The sequence below is a fragment of the Alligator sinensis genome, unplaced genomic scaffold (assembly GCF_000455745.1).
Source record: "Alligator sinensis unplaced genomic scaffold, ASM45574v1 scaffold547_1, whole genome shotgun sequence".
Lineage (NCBI taxonomy): Eukaryota > Metazoa > Chordata > Crocodylia > Alligatoridae > Alligator > Alligator sinensis.
The window spans coordinates 1788314-1810791 of NW_005842217.1; the positions used below are offsets into that span (position 1 = coordinate 1788314).

A 22478-nucleotide genomic window follows, 5' to 3' on the forward strand; every position below is an offset into this window, starting at 1 on the left:
GCATCTTTGCTATCTCAAATAGCTTCCACTGAACCATGGCACCAGAAATCATGCAACTTTTTGCCCTTGATGAATAAGTAGAATAACCCCAAATTATGGAAGTTCAAGAAACTGATCTTAAGGGTTCTGGTTTGAACCACTCTGAACTAATTATGCAAGTAAAGACGATCACCTGAGACTTTATAGTTATGAGTGTGTTCTTTTCCTTTCCAGGTGAAGAGTAACAGTATGGTAGGTGGACCTGATCCATATCTGAAGGAGTTTGGTATTGTTGTCCATAACGAAATGACAGAGTTAACAGGCAGAGTATTGCCAGCACCAATGCTGCAGTATGGAGGCAGGGTAAGTTATAGTTGACTTGTAAAACTGCCTGTTATAATTAATCAGAGTTATAATATGCTATCAGTGCATTGCAGCTTAAATGTTTATAATACACACAAGCCTTTTGAGAATACTGTTTGCTGCCTTACCAACCTGAATGTTGTTTTTCATTATTATAATTTGCTTTTGTCTTTACCTAGAACAAAACGGTAGCTACACCAAACCAGGGGGTTTGGGACATGCGGGGGAAACAGTTCTATGCTGGCATTGAGATTAAAGTTTGGGCTGTTGCCTGCTTCGCACCTCAGAAACAATGCAGGGAAGATTTGTTAAAGTAAGTAGCTTCCTACTTGCAGCAAAGTTATGTACCTCTTACACATATATTACCATGTTTTGGAAAGATAACATGCACTACACTGGGATAACCTGATGTAGACTCCTCTAGTCCAGGAAGCCACGAGCCTGTAGCAGCTTTAATATTTACATGTTAAAGTTGGGAATAACAAAGTCTACAGTCTAAATTGGCAGATTTCTCTAAACTGTTATCTAACAAAAAGGGATTAAGTTGCTTACACTGCAGTTGCATTCATCCTTTGGAGGCAGCTCTTACCTGAATATTCGTTCTTTTTTTTTTTTTCCTGCACCGTCTTCTGCTACCTGCGTTCTGTCAGTGTTTCTCTCTTGATTCCTGTGTCTTCTTTCTTGACCCCGACTTGCCTTTTGTTTTGCTCTTTATCCTTGAAGAACCCCCACTCCACATATACCAGAGTTTTTCCTTTTCCTGTAAGCTTTCTAATGGCCAAATGTCCTAAGAACCATCTCCTTTCATTGTCTTTTATTGACAAGGGCGGCTAGACTACAAGCTGTTTATGACATAGTAGTGTGAAAACAGGGTACATTTCTTTTGAGCTCTTCAGTGGTCATAGGCAGCATTTTCCTGAATTGACTTTTTACACAGTTCAGGTGACTTTTCTGGACTTAAATTGTTTCACATTTTGAATCTAATGCAGATTGTTTGGTATGAAGTTCCATAAACATATATGATGGTTTGCAGAATGTTAAACTTAAAACTGTTTGTTGCCTTGTCCTGTTAATTGCCAATGCTTCAATGTAATGTTAGAAGCTTTGATTATGGGTCCCGAAGAGAGAGAACAGTTTTTACATGCATGATTTTTGGATTATAGCAGTCTGGCTCAATTCTACGAAAGCAAGCAAGCAGACCATTTCAAGAGCATTTCATGAGCCTTGTCAGTACTATGCTGGTTTCAGACAGTGGTTGCTTTCTTAATTGCACGTGCTGAAGCTTTCAGTCCAGCATGATTTTTTTCCACTATGTGAGCAGAATAGACCTGGTCAGGTTGGAGAGGAGATGAGGCTTTTACTGCAATTCATAAAATGAACACAGCAAAACATTTACAGTTAAATCTGATCCTTCAGGTGGTGACCAATGTGGAATGCTGTCTTTTTGCTTAGTACAGAAATCTCTCTAAGATATAAGATCTTGGTTGATGAATTGTTGGGGGAATAATTAGCAATGTCCTTAACACTGCATTATTTTCTTTACTTTGTCTACCTTATAGATTGAATTTGCTCCTGGGTTTTATGCACAATGAAAACAAGTTAGCTAGTTTGAAAACATAAATGGGTTTCGTATGTATACATTTTAATTCAACCATAATTATTGTGCTTAAATAGCAATTTTGCTTATTGCTGCAGTTTCAGTGGCTTGCTTCCTGTAATAAATTGTTTCACCCCCAGCAATATTAAATGGTATTTGATGTGGGTGTAGTGAGTGCTTTTTAATATAAGAGGTCATGTATATGATGGGTGGACAGAATTCCCTTTCCTTGCTCAAATAAACTCCATATGCTTTTAAGGTGATGCAGTCTGATTGCATGCAAATACCTGACCTCAGAGAGTCATTTTTGTATAAGAACTTTCAGAATAAGGTCCTTTTGTTCCTAAATCCAATTGCCTCAAGCCATGCCAAAGGCGCTTGACCTACGTGAAAAAATCATGGCCAGTTCAGCTTCCAAAATGTCAGCGATATGAATTTCTTCAGCAGAGAAAGCATTGGAACAGTTGTAATGTATGGGGGATGTTAATGTTTAGGTTAGTTAGATAAATGAACAGGAATCTGCCAGATACGCCAATAAATTGTCTTTGGTTTGGAAATGCGCATTAAACATTTCAGCTGACCGTTAGTTTTCTCAGTACTTGTAAAATCTTAAAAAGCAAAACTAATATAGTTTCTCCCAAGATAAAATAAGAACTTTACCTGTGAGCTCTGTAATATAATTGATTAGAGAGTTTCGGTGGTACAGAGTGACTATAGTATGAAGTAGCTTGCACTGTAAGTACCCAACTGCCAGAGGATTCAGAATGCTACTGGAATTATCTGGACCGGTTTGCCAAATAAGTTTCTTTAATACTCCTTTCGTTTTACAGGAGTTTTACGGATCAGCTGCGCAAGATCTCCAAGGATGCAGGGATGCCGATTCAGGGCCAGCCGTGCTTTTGTAAATACGCCCAGGGTGCAGACAGCGTGGAGCCCATGTTTAAACATTTGAAACTAACTTATGTTGGCCTGCAGCTAATAGTGGTGATCCTGCCCGGGAAGACACCTGTGTATGGTATGAAGAGGAGTTCTAACATCCCACATAGTTAACTTGTCGTACGATACATGTACTCATGTGCTTAATGAGGAGATGGGTAGAGAGCGTCAATGCCTTTGGCTAGGATGAAGCTTTTCTTAGAAGTTGGGCAGTTGTCATTGTTTTGTCAACATACACACATGGTACCAAAGAGCAGACTGGAATTTGTTGAGCCTTTTGGCACTTAGTTTTCAGATGTTTTACAAGGGGAGGAGGAGGTTCATGTAATCAGAACCACTTTCTTGCTTTCCTGTTGCAGCTGAGGTGAAGCGTGTTGGTGACACTCTCCTAGGAATGGCCACACAGTGTGTTCAGGTGAAGAATGTGGTGAAAACCTCACCACAAACTCTATCTAACCTTTGTCTGAAGATAAATGCCAAGCTTGGGGGAATCAACAATGTGCTTGTACCTCATCAAAGGTGAGATCAAATGTAAAGCCTTTGTATAGGTGTAATTTAGCAGACAAAGTGATTATTTTGGTCTACCTTTTAGTAACCAGAATGATACCTTTGAACACAACATGCATCTTGGACATAGTCTGCTTGTGTATTAAATAAGACAAATGAGAATGCATTCTAATTGAGCACTGAAACTATGTGACACTATTTGGTATGTTAATTGGTAAAGAGCACCTGGGGAGTTCAAATCTGCCTAGAGATCTGACTGAAAGGGTTGCGCAAAGGTTAGAGTAAAATAAGATGGCAGAGCTCAGAGGTTGTCTAGGTTCTCAGTTACATGCAGCAGATTGACTAGAGCTCTAGTCTTTTGTGGATTCTTGCATTTAGTATTGTCCTCCAGCAAAAGAATTTATTTTTAACTGCCTTATTACATATGGAGCACCTCTAACAAGTGAGAGAAATGAAATGGGCAAGCAAGTGAATTGTGGCAGTTACTTGCTTGTAATCTCACCTTTCAGTCTGCTTTTGGGTACTGCCTTTCCCATTTTCCCTGCCTGCCCTCTCTAGATCATAAACTCTTTGATTCTCTGCAAAGTGTCTAGCATGCTTTTGGTTCTAGAGATTATTTCAAACTATTTTCCTAACCTTTCTTTGTCAGATGACTTGCTAGGTGTAATTTTGTTTTCCCTTGCTTGGCATTTTTGATTAAGCATTTTTTTTTTAAATTGGACAGGCCCTCTGTATTCCAGCAACCAGTGATCTTTCTGGGGGCAGATGTCACTCACCCTCCTGCTGGGGATGGGAAGAAACCATCTATTGCTGCTGTGGTAGGCAGTATGGATGGCCACCCTAGTCGCTACTGCGCCACAGTGCGTGTGCAGACCTCCCGTCAGGAGACCTCCCAAGAGTTGCTGTACAGTCAGGAAGTGATCCAGGACCTGACTAACATGGTGCGGGAGCTGCTGATCCAGTTCTACAAATCCACCCGCTTCAAGCCCACTCGGATCATTTACTACCGGGGAGGAGTATCAGAGGGGCAGATGAAACAGGTATTTTCCAGCAATGTCCCCTTGGGTATGAATGACATCTTGTGCTTCAGAATGCAAATATTAGTAGAAATACATTCCCTGACAGCCTCCGCTCCCTTTTACATGTATTATCCACTGAGAGGAAGACTGTTGCCAACACATCTGGCTCAGAGTAGCTTGACAGCTTTGAGCTTCAGTTTTGAAACGGTTAGAGCTTGCCTACCTTCAGGTTAGAGAGCAACACGCTTTTAAATCCAGTTTACAGTACAATAGCCAGTTCACACTGACTCCCTGTGTGGATGTTCTCAGTGCCTTTCTATAAGGTAGATTACTCTGCTTTGAAAGGAGTGCAGTTATCTTGCATTTAGGGACAGGCTGTATTCTACCTTTTAAGTGTGTAAGTAGAGTTAGCTTCCTAAGTGCAATTCTATTCCACCTTGCTACAGTCCCTGAAAAACAGTTAATGCAAAAGGTGGGTGGGTCCTCCTCTTTCTTGCTGCTTTTTCATGACTCAGTCTTAAGCATGAGATGGCGGTATGTTACAAAAGTAAATGCATTGATTGATTTTTCAGGACTTGAGCAGTGTGAAATAAAATCTCACTTAGGTATTTAAGTCCACTTAGATGCCTAGTAGGTGGAATAGAGGCCTTTTGTGTACTGTGCATGTCCACATGCGGATTTATTGTAGAGCAGCTATTGCACTTACAAACTCCATATCTTTGGCTTATTGCATTTGAACTTCTGATGTAGATAAGCACCAGGACTCCTCAAGGCTACAAATGTGAATCTTGTAAATGTCTACTCACTCCGTCTTCCCAAGTACTATACAAAGGGCTGAGTGCAGTTGATCCCATGCTAAGTGTCTCATCCCAGGGACTGCCACAAGAGGCTTTGTCACCTTCACACAGGCATTAAAACCCCAATACGGATTTCTGAAAAAGTTACATTTGTTTTGACATAAGTCAAAAGTTTTTTCCATTATGGGTGAAATAATCTCTATGCAGTTGCCTGCCACATTCCTCCCCATAGGGACTGCATGTTAGAGATAAAAACGTGGGATCCTTTAGGCTGCATATAGGTAGCTGACCTGTTTGTAGTTCATGTTTAACATAACTCCCCTAGAAAATTCAGGTGAGAACACTGGCTTTTAATTCAGATCTTGAGGGACAAGATTCCTTAGTTCTAATAAGCAACATTTTGAACTTTCCTGATGCTCTCCACATGAGTAACAGAGTGCAATTATCTTGTTTTTAAACCTTCTTCTTTACAAAATTGCACCCGTTCAGAGGAACAAGGAGGATACTGTCGCCTATATGATTTGCAGCTCTCAACTCTTAAATCTTTTAGGTTGCGTGGCCAGAATTGATAGCAATCCGGAAGGCCTGCATTAGTTTGGAAGAAGATTATAGACCAGGAATAACCTACATTGTTGTGCAGAAAAGGCATCACACCAGACTATTCTGTGCTGACAAAACTGAAAGGGCAAGTAATTTTAAGGATAAATTCTGTTAATGGGTGAACAGCTGGGTAATGGGTGACATTCGGGTCACTCACTAACACAGTGGGTTAGTTCTACTTTGCAGGATGAAGTAGTTCATAACAGAGTGGGCTTTGTAGCAGGTGATCCATAACACCAAGCTGAGGGATCAGCAATCTTGCCTACTTTGTCTAAATAAATGGGAGAGACTTTGCTCATGTCACAACCTCCACACAACCATGGCCTTTCTTCTTAGAAAAGTTCCTGGTCTTAAGTTTGGTTGATGGATATGAGACCCAGTAGAATGGTATATACAGGACTGCAGAAGGAATCTACGGCTTCAGTAATGTACCTAAATTTATGCCTTGCTTTTAGGCAATGGACAGGTGTTACATTTGTAGACCTAAATACATCCTTGTAGTGCTGAAAAGCAAGCATACAACCATTTGAGCTGTTTACAGCACTACAATGAGAGTGAAAGTGATAATATCAGTTTGGGAGAGGATTTTCCCAATTCTATAGCACTATGTGTAACACTTGTACAGAGAAAGAGCAACTGGCTTTCTGATAGGTGAACTGTCAGGGAGCCTTGCTGGGACCCTGCTGCTACTGCTTCTTGAAGAGTCCTCAAGAGAGCTGGTCACTGAATGGCAGAGCTGGGCAGGGGCAGTTCTGTTATGGCCACTGAGGCCAGCAGATCTCCAGTTTTGCTGACTCTGGCTGTGACAGAGCCACCTTTTGTGAGAATTGCTACCACTGTTGTAAGGGTCCTGGTTTTTGCAGGGTCTTTTAAAGGGATGACAGCAATTCTTGCACCCCAGCAGATGTCTGGCATTACGAGGGATAGTATAGTGAGGAAAGCAGTTCTCCTTGCTCCTGCTAATGCCACGGGTGGTAGAGGGCTGTCTTTAGCACCTGTTGCTTTTCTGCAGCTGCCTGCTGATCACTGACAGCCTACCCACTTCCCTGGCAGAAGAGAGGGCGGTCTGTTAGTGATAAACCTCCCGTGGTCGGTGTGGGGCCCAAGGATTCCCCTATCATCTCTTGGCTGGAGAGCTTTCCTTTGAGGCAACTTTGTAGCCCTCCAGTGGAGGTGGGGAGGCTGGAATGTCTCTGTAGCCTATATTTTTGTAGTGTTACAAAGTGCTAAGACATTTTGTAGCACTGCAAATGAATACCTGTCCAAACCCTCACTCTACAATTATAATGATGTTAGGAGCAGCCATGTTTAAATTATACCCTGACTGGGATTTTCAGATAACCTTACACATTTCAACCATGTTATAACTGGTAAAGGTCTGGGATGGTGGGGAATAGTGGGGTCTGGGGAATAGTGGGGTCTGTAGCAAGGCTCCCAAAAATGAATGCCATTTCATCCTTTTTTTTTAAAAAAAAGGACTTTAGCATTTCTTCACCTTCAAGAGTTCTAAATTTACCAACAGCTTAAAATCGGTTCTAGCAAGGGAGTTCCATAGCACTTGTAGAAATAAATATGCTAATTCTATATTTTTCTCCCTATAGGTGGGTAAAAGTGGTAACGTACCAGCAGGCACAACTGTAGACAGCACCATCACACATCCTTCAGAGTTTGACTTTTACCTCTGTAGTCATGCAGGGATTCAGGTAATCCACTGGTACTGCTGAGTTTGTGTTGTGAGAGCAAGATACCAACAGCTCTCACTCAGGGATGGCAGCATCTTACGTTTTCAGCTTGAGCAGCCTTGTAGTTGCATCAGCTTTACCAAAGCCTGAAGATTTGGTTATGAGATGCTGACTTATCAATAGAGCATAGAAACTTATGCCTTATGTTGATTTTAGAGGGGCCAGAGCTTTAACCACCTTATCTGTCTTCTCCCCCAGGGAACCAGCCGCCCATCTCACTATCAGGTCTTGTGGGATGACAACTGTTTCACCGCAGATGAACTGCAGCTGCTGACTTACCAACTGTGTCACACATATGTCCGATGTACACGATCAGTCTCCATTCCAGCTCCTGCATACTATGCCAGGCTGGTAGCATTTAGGGCAAGATACCACCTTGTGGACAAGGATCATGACAGGTGAGCAGTCTTTTGCCCACTAGTAAGGCCTTTCTATCTGTATGCTCATCAATAGACTATTTAAACAGATTTGTCCTTGTAAATGAAGAGTAAAATTTAGGGTACAAGAAGACATTGCCAAATGAAGCAGTTTAGCCATGGCAGGATGTGTCCCTCCATAGTGGATCCACTCGTGGGTGAAACACATGTCATCTGTTGTCACACATTGAACAGAGGTTTGATCCAGCTGGATCACAGGTGACAGGTACTGTGCCCCACCTGGGGTCCACTCATTTGCTTTTAACACTACTCGTACTTGCCATGCCCCTGTCCAGATACCATATTTATTCTGCACTTTCTCTACCCGCATTACTCTCGGAACACACCATTCCATCCACCTTTCTATGTCTTCTGCCTCTAATAAATCTGTATACATTCATACTACAATCACCATCTTCCTTGGCGTTTCTCCCAGTGCTATGAATTTTAGCTTTTTTTAATACTTTCCTCTGCATATCTCTTCCAGAAATGTTTATACCCTTCTGTGTTCCAGAAGGTGAATTCCTAAGTCTTTTAGTATTGAAACATGATCAAGCTGGTTAGATGCTCCACCTGTCAATATTTCAAACAGTATCTTTTCCAAAAAGACATATCTGTTCATTGTCATTCCCATCTCCGTCCCATTGCCAGCTAGTATTACCTTTATCCACAGTCTCTGATTGTCTCTGCCATCTCGTTTCATTTTCCATGTCTTCCTGCCATGCTGCTCCTGATGTGCCAGTATGTCATCATGCCACTGTCATTCTCTTCGTTCTTTGCCCAATGTCTTCTGCTGCCTCAGCTCTCTCTTTCACTCTCCTCTGCTCCTGTGTTCCCTCTGTCATCCTCAATCCTGTTGTTGTTCTGGTTATTGCTCCTTTTGCTTTCACTTTTCTTTTCACTTCATGCTCACTTGCCACCACTGCCTTTTTTTGTGCTTTGAGTCTCCCTCTTCCACTCCTCATACCCCAAATGCTATCAGTCCCTTTTCTGCCTTTAAGGCATTGCTTAGGCTTTCAGTGCTGATGGGAACCCTTTTTTTTGTGTGTAGCTCTTAAAAAAAATGTTTTTTAAAAGGTGGGGGAGGATGGAGGGGAAGGAGTGCTGGACCAGGAGGTACCACAAGACCAGCCAGACCACCACTTGGAAAGGCCATAGAAAGCTTTGACACCCTCCCCTGGTGTTAGAAATGCTGATGGGAACCCCCCTTCTCCTTTGCTATATAGATATTTATAATCTCTCTCTCTCTCTCTCTCTCTCTCTCTCTCTGCCAAGTGGCCCCTGTGGTTCACTTGGTAGCTCAAAGCACACTAAAAACCTGTTATACAGTTTGCACCATGTGCCTGCGCACCTATCTCCATACCTGTACCCCCACTTACTGCTGTCTTCAGAGGGTCTACTCATGGAAAAAGTCTATACCAGACCCCTCTTCACTAGAGATCTGCCATTTCTTTCTTGTTGTCTTCCTGTAGTACCAGTGCATTTCACTTAGTCCCATTTTAATACAGTGCTCGACTGGGGTCTGTGCAGATTCCTGGCTTTCCACAGTACATACCTGAAGCAGGATATGAACTGGTCGAAGAGAGTTGTCAGGGTCCCTTGCTGTCTGGTCAGGTGCCTGTAGAGAACTGCTTCCCTGGTCAGGTTTCTGAAACCTGTCACCACTAGGAGTAGCACATGGACTTCCCATGTGCCAGAGAGGTGTAATAGGTAGTCCCAGAAGAGGTGGTCGATTATTTCTGCCTGCCAGCAGCAGGTTTGTCATGGACAGTTTGATGGACCCCTCTGCCCTGTGCCGTTTTTTAGGACTTTTTTTTTGTGTTCCAAGCCAAAGTGATTCCAAATCCGTGAGTCATTCAAGAATCATATATGGCCCTACTACTGGCAAACATCCTCCACACCCACCTGGGACTTCAGATGCTTACAGATCATTTGGCAGGCATCCTACGTTGGAGGCCCAAGTCCATGGGCTTGGGCTTCAGATGCCCCCCAGTTTTGCTTGCCCTCAGCCATATGGCTGCACGAGCAAGCTAGGGAGGAGTTTCCCATTTCCATAAAGTCAAAATAAAGTGGACGTGAAGCCAACATCTTCCGACTGGAAATCAACCTGCCAGAGAAATGATTATTCCCAGTGACTAGGAAAACCTCCTTTAGTGGTCATGGTGTTTCCCCTGCCAGGTCATGGTATTCTTGGTCATGGTGTTTCCCCTTCTGTAGGTCAACATAATCCATCTGAATACGATACGGTAGTGCCTATTATGCACGGTTCCCCCCCCCCCCCCCCCCCCACCTTCTACGACGTCAGGCCCCCATCAACTCTTTCAGGTCATAGTGAGTCACTACATTGCATACATTTTGACTTTTTTCATTTCCATAACTGAGCTGTGCCTTTCTCTCCCATTTCCAGTCATTCCTTTTTCTTCACTAGCCTTAAATGCCTGGCAAACATTGCCAAACTGGGCCCCAAACAGCTCACCTAGAATCCCTCTGTTACTCCTTGTCTCAGCCTGTCACACATGATTAGTGTGGCCCAACCACCCCCCGCCATTAGGTAAAGCTGGATCAAGTTGCCCTGCACCTCATCTGCATACACATTTTTGGAGCATCCCAGGACTTGTGACAAGAATATGGGTTCCAGTCATGAGTGGAAGAGCTAATTAGCACATGGATCCTTTGTGGGGAGTATCTGGGGTACATGCACATACTGAGCAGTGCTGAGCTGTGGCGTCACCATGGCTTGAAATCCTGTTGACCCTGGTGGAGCCCAGCCCAGTGAACTACATGGTAAATCATGAGCCTTTTGGTTTTGGACAAATATCATACATAGTTTGTACTCTATATAAGTAGGGGCCCGAGTGCTGCTTAAAAGCTTGTTTATGGAATACCTGTGCTAAAACTTGCAGCAGTTTCAAAAAAAGGTAATATGAAGCAATTCAGGATGAACTGAAATTTATGGGTACCATATGCAAATTACTACAGCTATGTTTAATTTTAAGGTTATTGTTTTTAAATTGGCTCTTCACTTCCATGTGCTCAAGGGGAGCAGGGTCTGACAGTAAGGAAAGGGGTTAGTGGCTGCAGCAGCAAGAAACTGGAGGGAAGCTGAGGGCAAAGGAGCTACCTGCCCCTTCCCCACCAGATGTATTTTCCTTTTTGTAGCAATGGGAGGGGGAAAGATTCAAGGCAAATCTCCAGTAATTAGATTCTATACGTGGAAAATTGCAACAAATTTATAAATTTGGTATATATAAAATCTAATTATTGGGGAGGGTCATCTTATTATCAGAGTCGTCTTATATTCGAGTAAATACAGTACTAAAACGAACAGTTAGGACTTACTTGAAAATCTGAGGTTGTGATGAAAAGAGGGTTTTTTTGTTACAAAGACAGACCTTTGTGTGGTTGGCTGGCTTTTCAGTCTTTTCTTCCCTCTTGGAAAAACAGAGATTTACTATATTTAAATTTGCAAATATAACACACCTCCCTTCCCCCCCTCTGCCCCCCTGCCTTGCTTTCCTGCCCCTGTATTGAAGTTAATGCAAATAAAGCCACTATAAAAACTGGGTTTCCTCCTCTCCAGCTCCTTGCTCACTTAAAACTGAGGTTCTTGTTACTGTTGCTAACTAAAGAGGTTGGAGGGGTTTTTGGATGTTGTATTTTGAGCCAGCATTGATCAGAAGTATAAGCCTACATACTATAATTTCTGATCCTACCTTTGTCCTGATTCCTGGCATCATTGTATATTGGGGATCCTTACTTCACAGGTGTTGGGAGACCGGGCTAATGAAATCCTTGGGTAACCGATTCTATAAAATGGTAACGCATTCAAATGGTAAGCAGTATAAAGGCTAGGAGGATTAAAGTCTGCCCCGTGCTGACTTGTGATCACCAGCTATCGGCCCAAGTTTTAGCTCAGAGACCAGTTTATCCATGTAGCCAGAAAAGCGAATCTTGACTAACTCAGCAGGTTCGTTATGCATCACCCTTTCAATGTATCTGCATGTCTTACAGTGCTGAAGGCAGCCATGTTTCAGGACAGAGCAATGGCCGTGACCCCCAAGCTCTGGCGAAAGCTGTACAGATCCACCATGATACCCAGCATACGATGTATTTTGCTTGAGAGCATCTGGGAAGATGAAGTAGAACCGGCAACCCACGCAGTCCTGAAATGTTTTGAAAGCCTACTGCTTATAGTTAGGGCCCAGTTTATTTCAGACTGCCTATTACCAGCAGCTCTGAACATTCGCACTGAATCTGTACTTCACAGCAACGTCTGATGCACCAACACAATTGAGCCATTTGTTTTGTTATTTTAAGTAATAGAAATTCATAGACTGTCTCTTCTGATGCATTGGACTGAATTTTTACCTCAAGGCGCAAAAGGCTGATCACTTTGAAATTTTTAAAGGACTTGGCATGAAAGGTTTCTATTTGAATATTTTGCTAGCTATGGTTTTTAAGTTATCTTCTCATCCCATTCGTTTATCAAGATAACTAATTCCCTGTCTTCACGCACTGCTTAGCGAGCGTGCATAGAATGTTCTTCTCCAATTAAATGTAATTGTTCTATTATGTGGGGCCATAGTTTTTTAATAGCTATTTTAGACTTCACTACTGTAAATGCCTTTTAACAAATATTAACTTTCACAGGTATTGCAGTTTTTTGTCAGTTTTCCTAATTATCTTTTTAATCTCTGCAGACTCTGGCTGCAAAGCAATTGCACTATACTGCAAATTGAACTAGGTGGTTCTTGTTCTGTGAATGTGCAACATAACCAGATAGTGGTGATGCCTGTCACCAGGTTTTAAATGACAAATGGTTACACATAATACTGCCATGATATGGTAGCAAGTACTGAACCATCGTTTCCCCCCTTTAAAAATGACAAAAACATTAAAAAAAAAAATTAGCTTTTAGATATTTTTCAGACTTTTACAAAAATGCCCACTTTATGCTGCTGTGTGGTTTGATAAATCTAAGTGATTTTAAAACTTTTTCTCATAGAAGGTTTAACTTTTGGCAATAAATATTTCTTTTTTTAAGCCCCCTGACAATGTAATTTTCTAGCTGAGGATTGTGCATGAGTTTAACCAACATTCTCGTGTCGTTTTCTGAACACACAATTTGGCAGTTTCTGAAACCAGTCAGAAAAGACGCACTTCCATGCTTTTTTTTTAAGAATTATTTTTAACTGTTTTATAGTCACTGTTGGTGTCCTGTCTACCACTTTTTTATAAGCTTGAGAACTAGGTGTTCTGTGTAGGAAAGGCTTGCCAATCTGTATAGTTCTACATGTGTTGTGTGATAGCAACCTAAAGGCTTTACCAGCATTTTAAACTTTTTTTTTTTCCCCCCCATGGGAATCTAGGTTGCACACACTACTGCATTAAACAGCATGTTTTAAACAATCGTAAATCTAATATATTGATCCTGTCCCAGCCTTGAAATGTAAGGTATTTTTAATTTGCTTGGCTTTTTTTCAACTGAAATGTGTAATAAGGAAGAGGGACTTGGTTTCATTTAATACTTTTGGAACCCACAAACATGGTATGTTAAGACTAGGTTCCTTGTAGGGTTAATGTGAATTAGCACAGGCTGAACTCTTATTCCTAGATTCAGAATAGCTACCACCACCACTTTGGAAACTAAGAAGAGTTTGGAAAGTCAACAACAATTGCACTGTGGTCTCCGACATTGGTGTGGAGTTTGCTGCTAAATTGTAAATTGTCTGCTGTTCCAAAGCTTGGAAACCAGCCCTCTCGAAAGCTTAGCAATAGGAAATGCTGTGTTTTTTTGTTTTTTTTTTTTCCTTCGGTCTTTTAAATAAGCTTGTAAATAAATGAAAGTTTACATTTCTAAATGCTGTCTTTCAGTTGTACCAGAGTACACTGAAGTTAGTCTTCAAAATAGTTTTATAACCTTCTTTCAGAGTTGTATGTCTCATTAAAATGAGTTTAACCTTTCTTTTCTGTTTGAAAATGGGACTGAGGCAAACTCTGCTCCTGGCACGTAGCGTAGACAGGTTTAGATAAGATTGTTTTAAATTTGTTAAACTTTTTTTTTTCTTTTCTTTAAAGAATACCTCACTTGTGTAATAAAAAATCAGGACGTGGTGGGAGACTGACCGCTGCTTCAGCTAGATGGCTGCTTTTCATACTATTTGTTCAGGGAGAATACAAAAAAACCCCTTTTAGGATGAACTTTGACTGACCCAACTTACGGAGAACTTTGGCACCTTGAAAAGAAATTGAGAGCACCCTTTAGGTGATAGATCAAAGATCTTTGTGTGGATTTGTGCACTAAGTGAGAATGGTGACTTACTAGTCAGGGTGCATAAGAAAGAGACTTAATTTTTACCACCAGGTAGTTAGTTGTCCAGTGCCAAGCACTCCTAGTTCAGATTGAGTGAAGTGAGAGCCTCTCCTTCGTATGCCTGCAATTAGACTGAATATTTGACCTTGAAGTGTACGGACTGTTAGACCTCAGCTAGTCTTGGGAAGTACAGTAAGAAGTTAAACTCTATTTTGTATTAAAACATCACGAAACTCATCCTGGGAAGGATACAGTGCTGTACCTTTAAGAAGCAGAGACAAATGAAGAACATTTAAGGTGGGAGTTGTCATTGCAGGGCAGTTGCAAAGCTAGTAACTGCAAGATGAAAGTTTCAGCAATACTGTTGTACGCAGTTCTGAAAGCTGGGTCTGGAGGTTGAGCTTGACTATCTGAATTAATCCCTTGGGACTGACTGAATCGTTATGCATGTGTCAATCAATGGGAAGATGTGCATTCTGTAGATGTAGTTCTTAGGGTGTTTGGTTTTTTTTTTTTATAAATAAAGCCTGTTGGCCACTGTTTAGCTATGTGGTGTGGAAGATTTTAAATGTAGCAAAGTTTAACGCATTGGGGGAAGGGGGTGGTGGATATTAAAGGACAGCAGAAGCCCCATTTTGGAACCAATTCCACTTTCTTGGTAAACAATTGAATTCTGAACAAGCTCTGGAAAGAACTTGGCCTGTCTCAGACATTGACAGGCCCAGCTTATCCTTACTGTAAGTACTATAATTTAGCATAGTGCCTGTAGCTGCATCCAAAGGGCATAAAAGGTTGTGATATACAGGCAAACATGATTCATGCAGTATGCATCTTGTTCCAAACACAAGTGTCAGAGCTTATTTACTATATCAAAAGCTTTGCCCGTCACATGGGTAAAGGCATCCTTTTTGTTCAGATACAGTGTTTAACAAAATTTTTCCCCCCAAAACTACCTTTGTGGATGTGCTGTAGGATTTTTCTTGCTCAATAGCAAGGGAGTAACTCTACTTTCATTTTAAGAAAGCAGAGTTTGGAGGGCATTGTATCAATACTGTTTCAACTGCAAGGTTTTTTCCTTGTGAAATTTGAGGAAAGATCTTGTAATATCACTTACAGGTTTTCTTATACCTTGCTATTGACATTTTCATATTTCTATGTCTAGAGGCTGAAACTTCAATGTAAAATGTTTGCATTTGTTCATTTTGACTTATGATGTAATTTTTTTGTTTCTATATTGTTAGACTTGTAATGTTTAAAATTGTATTTTATTAAATTTGGACTGGATGTATGTCTATAGCAATACGAGGTACTCTTTCTAAACTGTTATGGGTGGGTTAGCAGCCCCATGTTGCGATAAGATGCTGGTCGTGTACAATTTGCAATGTATTTTTTTTTTTTTTTAGCCTGCAGGGATATTTTGTGTTCATGTGTCCAAAAAATAAAAAAAAAATATTGGCATTCTTGTGCCAAATGTTCTGTTTTTCCTTGTTGATGTCTAATAAAAATGCAATGTACAGAGTGAGCAACAGTTATTGTTGCTTGTAAACAATGTCTTCCTTACATTATTTAAATTGTAAATTAAATCTTGCACATAATCTTCCACAAGAGAAGGTTGAGAGGCGACCTTGTGGCTGCCTATAAGTTCATCACGGGGGCACAGAAGGGAATTGGTGAGGTTTTATTCACAAAGGCGCTCCCGGGGGTTACAAGAAATAATGGCCACAAGCTAGCAGAGAGCAGATTTAGATTGGACATAAGGAAGAACTTCTTCACAGTTCGAGTGGCCAAGGTCTGGAACGGGCTCCCAAGGGTGGTGGTGCTCTCCCCTACCCTGGGGGTCTTCAAGAGGAGGTTAGATGGGTTTTCAAGAGGAGGTTAGATAGGCATCTATCTGGGGTCACCTAGGCCCAGCCCTCTTCCCTGCCTATGCAGGAGGGGGTCAGACTCAATGATCTGTTGAGGTCCCTTCCGACCCTAGCATCTATGAATAATGTGTAACCTGTGGAACACAGTCCCGTTGCTCTCCAGTGCTTAGTAGGAACTAACCCAACCCCTCCAACCACACACACTAAATACTTAAGAATAACACCCCCTGTTATATTTAAAAGGGGTATAAACCAGCTTGCTTCAGAGTGCTTAGGCTAACCTCTAACGGGATGGAGCCAGGAGGAAACCCTACCTATAGGCAGGTCATGCTATAAAGGTTTTCTACCCTTTTCCTGAAATACCTGGTAGTAGCTTTTGAGACGATGTAGACTAAAAAGCAAACCTCCTTTGTTTCGCTATAGTAATTCTATTTTTTCACCTAATAATATAGAAAAAAAACAGAGCTATTTAATTTCCCAGAAGAGTGAATAAAAACATTGAGGGCTAGTTTCCCTTCTAATAACTGAAACATATTTCAGCACTACAAGCAATGTGACAAGGGCAAAGATGTTTTGGCCAGGCAAGAAGGAAAAACATCTGTGTCTATAAATAAATGCCATATGCTTGACTTAAAATAATCTGTGTCTATAATAACCCAGCACTTCCTATTTGTAATTATTTTTCCCCCTCCTTTTTTGTAGTAAAGCTCCTGTATATTTGGGAGTAGAAGCTGCTCACCATCAGACAGGCTTTGCCTCCAAGTAGTACTTCAAAGGCAGCAGATACTAGTAAGAATTTTCATGCCAACTCCGTCCCAAAACACTTACAGTGAAATTAAGGTGAAAAACCATTCAGATTTGAAATCTAGGGCTGTGGGGTGCCATGAGATTTATGTATTTATTTGTAAGGGTGCTGTGGAATATTAAGTGTACAAACACCTGGACATAATTCACGAGATTAAGCCCAATGATTTAAAATTGTAAATCATAATGCCAAAAGCATTCTGACCTGTTGTGGTCTTCCTTGCAATAGAAGAATGTCTTTATTATTTTTCTGTAGTCAACAAATGAGTGACAGCTAAGAGCTGGCATTTTCCAAGGGGTGCCAAATTAGTTGAAAATCACTGATTTGGGCAACTGGGAGCTAGAAAAGCTAGAGAAAAGGGGACAACTTGATGGTGGAGGTTGCCTGCTTAACTGGGAAGGGTGATGTCATTAAATGACTAACATAACTCTTTTCCCTTTTGATGAGGCCTGAAGTGTAGGGGGTGAGGAGGGATGAGTGTGGTCTATGTTTGTCAAGCCTCTAAACAAAGTATGAAGATATTTACCCAGTTAGTAAGATGCCTTTATTTGTGGGGAGAGTGCATGATGTCCACAGCAGACTCTGAAGACCCCAGTTGTCCTTCAGATTAAATGCCTACGTAATCCTGATATCGTAAACTTGTTGCTGGTTCTGCCCTACTGTAAGAACAATAGATACCTGATCTTCAACCTTTTCCAAGATGTGTTTAGAATTAAGGACTGATTACAAAAATAGATGATGTATTTCCATCAGTATTCAATATATTTAACTTCATGGGGAATATTGGCTGCAGAGGGAAACTGGGTTCCAGCAGTGAGTTGCTACTGGGACAAAAACAAACATGGCAACTGCAGAGAGCTGGAGACAGGACACATTGGAAGTAAGAACAACCATCTCCTCCAGCTTCTTCTGTCCTCTGAGGTCTTCCTTGAGGTATGACATGATCCAGACAGCTTGTATTTCATGGGTTTCTGCTTGCTGTCGTCTTTACTATCATCACTGGAGTCTATTTAGCTTGGTTACCATGGTCCAAAGCAGGCTAAATCCATCAATCGTTCCTCTGGATTTCCATCATCCCTGTTGCTCTTGCATGTAATTATAATCTATGGATCAGGTTCTCGGTAGTAAAATAAGCATTCCGCAATTTGGCAGCAAATGCCCCAAAAGCCTTCCTGGTAGCACAGGTAAAGGTAGGGACAATTCCAGTACAATCCCTTTTCCAATAATGGTTTCTACTATGGTAGGATTGGTAGAAATTGTACCTGAGAACTTAAATGACACAAACCCAATGTGACACCATGTCTGGTTAATTGAAACTCTTGATGATGATGGTGGTGTCACCACTGCCCTTGGCTAATGCAGCTCTGTCCGGTATGATTACCCTTCAGAAGAGTGAACTTCTTTCTCCTTTAACAATATCACTGCTAGGTCTGTTTGTGTAGGTGATTAAATCCTTTTGGAATGATACAGAACCTGGTACTGCATCTAAGTTCTGTTACCTGATTGTCTTTTTGTTGTACCATTTAGTGATGATGCTTTGGCCAGTCTGGTGGGCATCCCCAAACCATTGAAGCCTCAGCTACACATTTGACCCTCAAATCGCTGGTGTTGTGATGACAGCTGAACTAGAATGATCCAGTATTGACGCTAATCTGATTAATGGTTGACAATCTAGCCTTTTATTTAAACTACAGATCCTTGATTGCTGTGCTGGGTGCGGTCTGAAAAACTAGTCCTTGAGCTGCTGTTTCCCGGCAAGGAGGTAAGACTCTGGAATCCTCTTGGCTGGTGTAGGGAGCATATGACAAAGTGGGGGGACGGTAGATAGAGGTGCAGAAACACCAGTCATAGGATTAATCGGAGAGAAGAGGGGACCACCTCTGTTGCACTTAAGCAGTGAAATATCACCCTTGAACCTGACCAACTTTTAAAACAGATAAGCTTTAGTGTGGTTCCATTAAATATGTTGCCAAAGCTGCTAATCCATTTTATGCTTATGACTCCAGCCATAAGAGCTGCTGCTCTTATGGCAACTTCAAATACAAATGGTTTGAGAATTATTCCAGAGTCAGTCTCCTTTGTTCAGAGGGCTCCTTCTAGCTTTCCAAGTTGAAGTGGAAATGACTGGATCACTGATTATTGCTAACCCCCATTTCCTAAGACACCACTATCTGTGTGTTCATCTGTCCATCTATATTCAGAAAGAGTAGGCAAATCTTTTGAATAGAAAATGTTTTGACTTGGGGCTGCTTGAAATACAGAAGTCTATTCTTCACCCTGCATGATACTGCTTTGCTTCTTCCTTAAGCTGCAGAGGTCCATGCTCTTCCCCCTCTGTTGAAAGAATGTATTGGTTACTGGTACTGATTTCCATGAGGATTAAACTGAGGAACAAGGGTGTATTATGGAGTCAGTGGTGGAGCCAGGAATGGACCTCCTAAGTCCTGACTCCCCACCCCTTGCTCTACTTACACCAAATTGCTATGACGTATTTTCAATTAGTTTCTACCCATCTGAGGACTGACCTTGGAAGACATTTGTGAGCTATGAAGGTTCCCTTTTTAGTCACTGATAGCTAATGCAGTGGGGATCGATGAGATCCACTTCCACATAGTGATCCCTGGTAATGTCTCTGACGGCCAAGAGCTCCCAAATCGACAAAAATGCCAAAGCTCACAAAGATAACGATACAGACATAGCTTCTGTCGTACAAAAGAAGCTAATGCAGTGATGGTGGTATGCTGCCAAGGAGATGCTAAACACAACAGACCCTGCACCATAATTGTTACTTTATAAAAAAAGGTTCTAAGGCCCCATTTCTGCCATCTAGTATTGGCTGAGGGCAGGGTCTGCCTTGAACTCGTGCTCCATCTACAGGAACAAGATTGCAGGATCAGGGCCTGAGACCGTGATGAGGTCAGGAGGAAGATGTCTCTGGTGGGAGAATGTTGCCATGATCAACTCTCAGGGTTTAATTTCCCATAGTTTGACTCTCAGTAATTACATCAGCAATGGGTTCTGCATTTATGTGCAAGGCAGAGGAACAAGTGCACAGTTGTGAACACAAACACACCTCACTCCCTGCACTGGCTCTTCAGATGCTGTTGCTGCTACCGGCTCCAAGGAACTTTCAGCACTGAGTTATGCTCAGAAATCCAACTGCAAGATAGCTTTCTCTTGCTGCTGGTGTATAAATCACTGATCTGGGTAACTCCCATGAATCCAATCAGGAGTTTCCTCCATAAGTCCTTCCTAAGCAAATAGGAAAACAGGCCCTGACTACTGACCAGACTGCACTAAAATAGATTTCCTAGGAAGGTTGGGGCATCTCAGTCACTGAAACAAACATCTGTCCAGATGTTTTAAATGAAGCTGAGCCTGCCCTGGGATAGGAAGAGGGGTTAGAGTCCCTTGCAGCCCTATTTCCTATAATTCTAAAACTAGCTTGAAGCAAACAGACCTGTTCTGAGTATATTTTCCTTTGCTAAATTCCATGACCCATGATTTAAAACCAAGATGAACGCTGGTCCTTATTTTCAGTTATTTCCTGGGCTGCATTGAATTCACCTGAAATGATGCCAGCGAGCTCTGTGCTGCTTATGGTAAGGTCACACATAAGGTCATCATTCCAAATAACTCTGAAAAGTTATTTAGGGAGAGCTCATTTAATATTTTGGTGTAGAAACTGACTGCCTTTGGCCAGTTGTGCTAATTCAAATCCAGACCAGCTTCTGGTTCTACTGGATCCTGCCATCTGTGACATGCAAATTTCATCATAAGTCTCTCAAGAGAGCATGTTATTCTTTTACATGCTTCTCAGTCCTGTCCTTTAACTGCAGGATAAGTGCTCCTCACAATTTTAGATCACTTTGTGTTAAGGAAAATGAGTGATCACCATCCATACCAGTGCAAATCATGAAAGGCCACCTTAATCATCCAGCACGGTGCTACAGCAAACACCTTCCGCTTCTCATTTTTGTGACCCCTTTCCAACCTGGGCATTCTGGAAGTAAAGCCCTCAAGGGAACACAATACAAGCTATCACTGCAGCAGCCTCAGAGACTGCTCCTCAAGCTAGAGCGAGAAAGAGTGAACTGCATTTCTCCTTGTTTTAAACCCTGGTGAGGCCGTGAATGTAGATTCTCCTCTGCTTCCCTGAGGGGAGGATTGCCATTTGACCTTCCTTTGCCTAAGGCACTGATACACCAGGTATCAATGTTCCCATGTGGGAACATCGGCATCCTTTTGCTTAGCTGGGTCCCCGTCATCTCTGGTTGGCAGTGCTTTGGTGGGATGGGAAGTGAATCGGTTCTGAAATGGGACATGTGGCAGCTGAAGGGATCTAGTTAGATGCAGACACCAGAGTCTCAGGCCTGTAGTTAGACAGGGACCCCCCCTTCCACCCATAGCATCGGCTGCTATGCAAAGTCAGGACAGATTTACTTCCTAAAACGCACTGCTTGCGGCATCACAAGATACTCAAGTTTTCAGAGACCTTCTCCTGCCACAGCTTTATGACTGCAGTGCTCTTAGCCACGGCACCAGCAAATGTGCCCCTGCTGTCCTACCAACCAAGGGGTCTGCCATGTGCCAACAAGGCGCATACCAAAAAACTGAATAAAAGCTGCAAATAAATAAGCATATCCCCTACTGTTCACTCATTGGACTGGCAGTGAAAACAAGTCTCAAAATAAAAAAATCCCCTGCCAAACAGGCTATAAACCCCTTAGGAAATACAAACTGTTCCAGTTTCTGAGAGCTGACAGTGCTGTAGGGCATCTTAGTTACTATGGCAGTCATTTAATGGGTGGTTCGGTAACGTGAGCATAAGGACATTTTGATCAGAAGTCCCGGTCCCACCTGAAGAAACAGATTTGACCTAGAGATACGGGAAGGCGCTTCCACGTCCCCTGCGGATTCAACGTCGCACGACTGCCTCCTCCCTTTGCGTTACTCTGCCCCGGCCTTCCTGCTGCAGCAACCATCGTTACAGTGGGACGGTAACGACCGGGGTGCTCGATGAGCCACTTAATGACTGCTTGTTTTCAGAGATGGACGACTTCCCCCGGGGGAAAATGCGCGCCTTGGGGCTCCGTCTCTCGCTCGCTCTCGAGCTAAAAGGCACGCCGCGGTCATGGGATGTTTCCAGGCTGTCCCGAGCGTCCGGCGGGGGGTTCAGCAAGCTTTCCCTCGAGCGTCGTGGCGGCGGCCTGGGACATGTCCATGCGCGAGCTCGCCGCGCGTGGATCTATCCAGACTCACGGGAACCCCGAGGCGGGTTCAGGGCAAAGGGCTTTAGAAACACAAGAGCATGCGCGTCTCTCCGTTTCCAACCCCGCGCACAGAAAGACAGGAGGCCCACGGTGGTGCTGGGCGAGGGGGTGCAGCCAGGCATTAGTGTGGGAGCTGGCTGTTCTCTGCCTGCCCAGCTCAAGTTGATTGAGCAGGTTATTTGGGGATAACTGCCCAGGCAGCCTGTCCTTACACTGCACTGCACTGCCAGAGCCCTGCAGCAGCTGCTCAGCCTCGCTCTGAGCCC

General features: G+C 42.5%; 1 protein-coding gene across 2 annotated transcripts in view; it reads left to right on the forward strand.

Annotated features, from left to right (window-relative positions):
- AGO4 (argonaute 4, RISC catalytic component) overlaps positions 1-15787 on the forward strand; it is a 23395-nt gene extending 7608 nt beyond the window's left edge. The window contains exons 9-18 of one of the 2 annotated variants that reach the window (XM_025208041.1): positions 214-342; positions 522-655; positions 2770-2954; positions 3235-3394; positions 4107-4422; positions 5749-5883; positions 7400-7501; positions 7739-7938; positions 11968-12379; positions 14035-15787. In XM_025208041.1, coding sequence (XP_025063826.1) covers positions 214-342; positions 522-655; positions 2770-2954; positions 3235-3394; positions 4107-4422; positions 5749-5883; positions 7400-7501; positions 7739-7938; positions 11968-12076 — 1470 coding nt within the window. In that variant the 3' untranslated portion in view covers positions 12077-12379; positions 14035-15787. Of the gene's footprint in view, positions 1-213; positions 343-521; positions 656-2769; positions 2955-3234; positions 3395-4106; positions 4423-5748; positions 5884-7399; positions 7502-7738; positions 7939-11967 lie in introns of both variants that reach the window. The other variant, XM_006027004.3, reaches the window with a different exon arrangement.
- The last annotated feature ends 6691 nt before the right edge of the window (positions 15788-22478 follow it).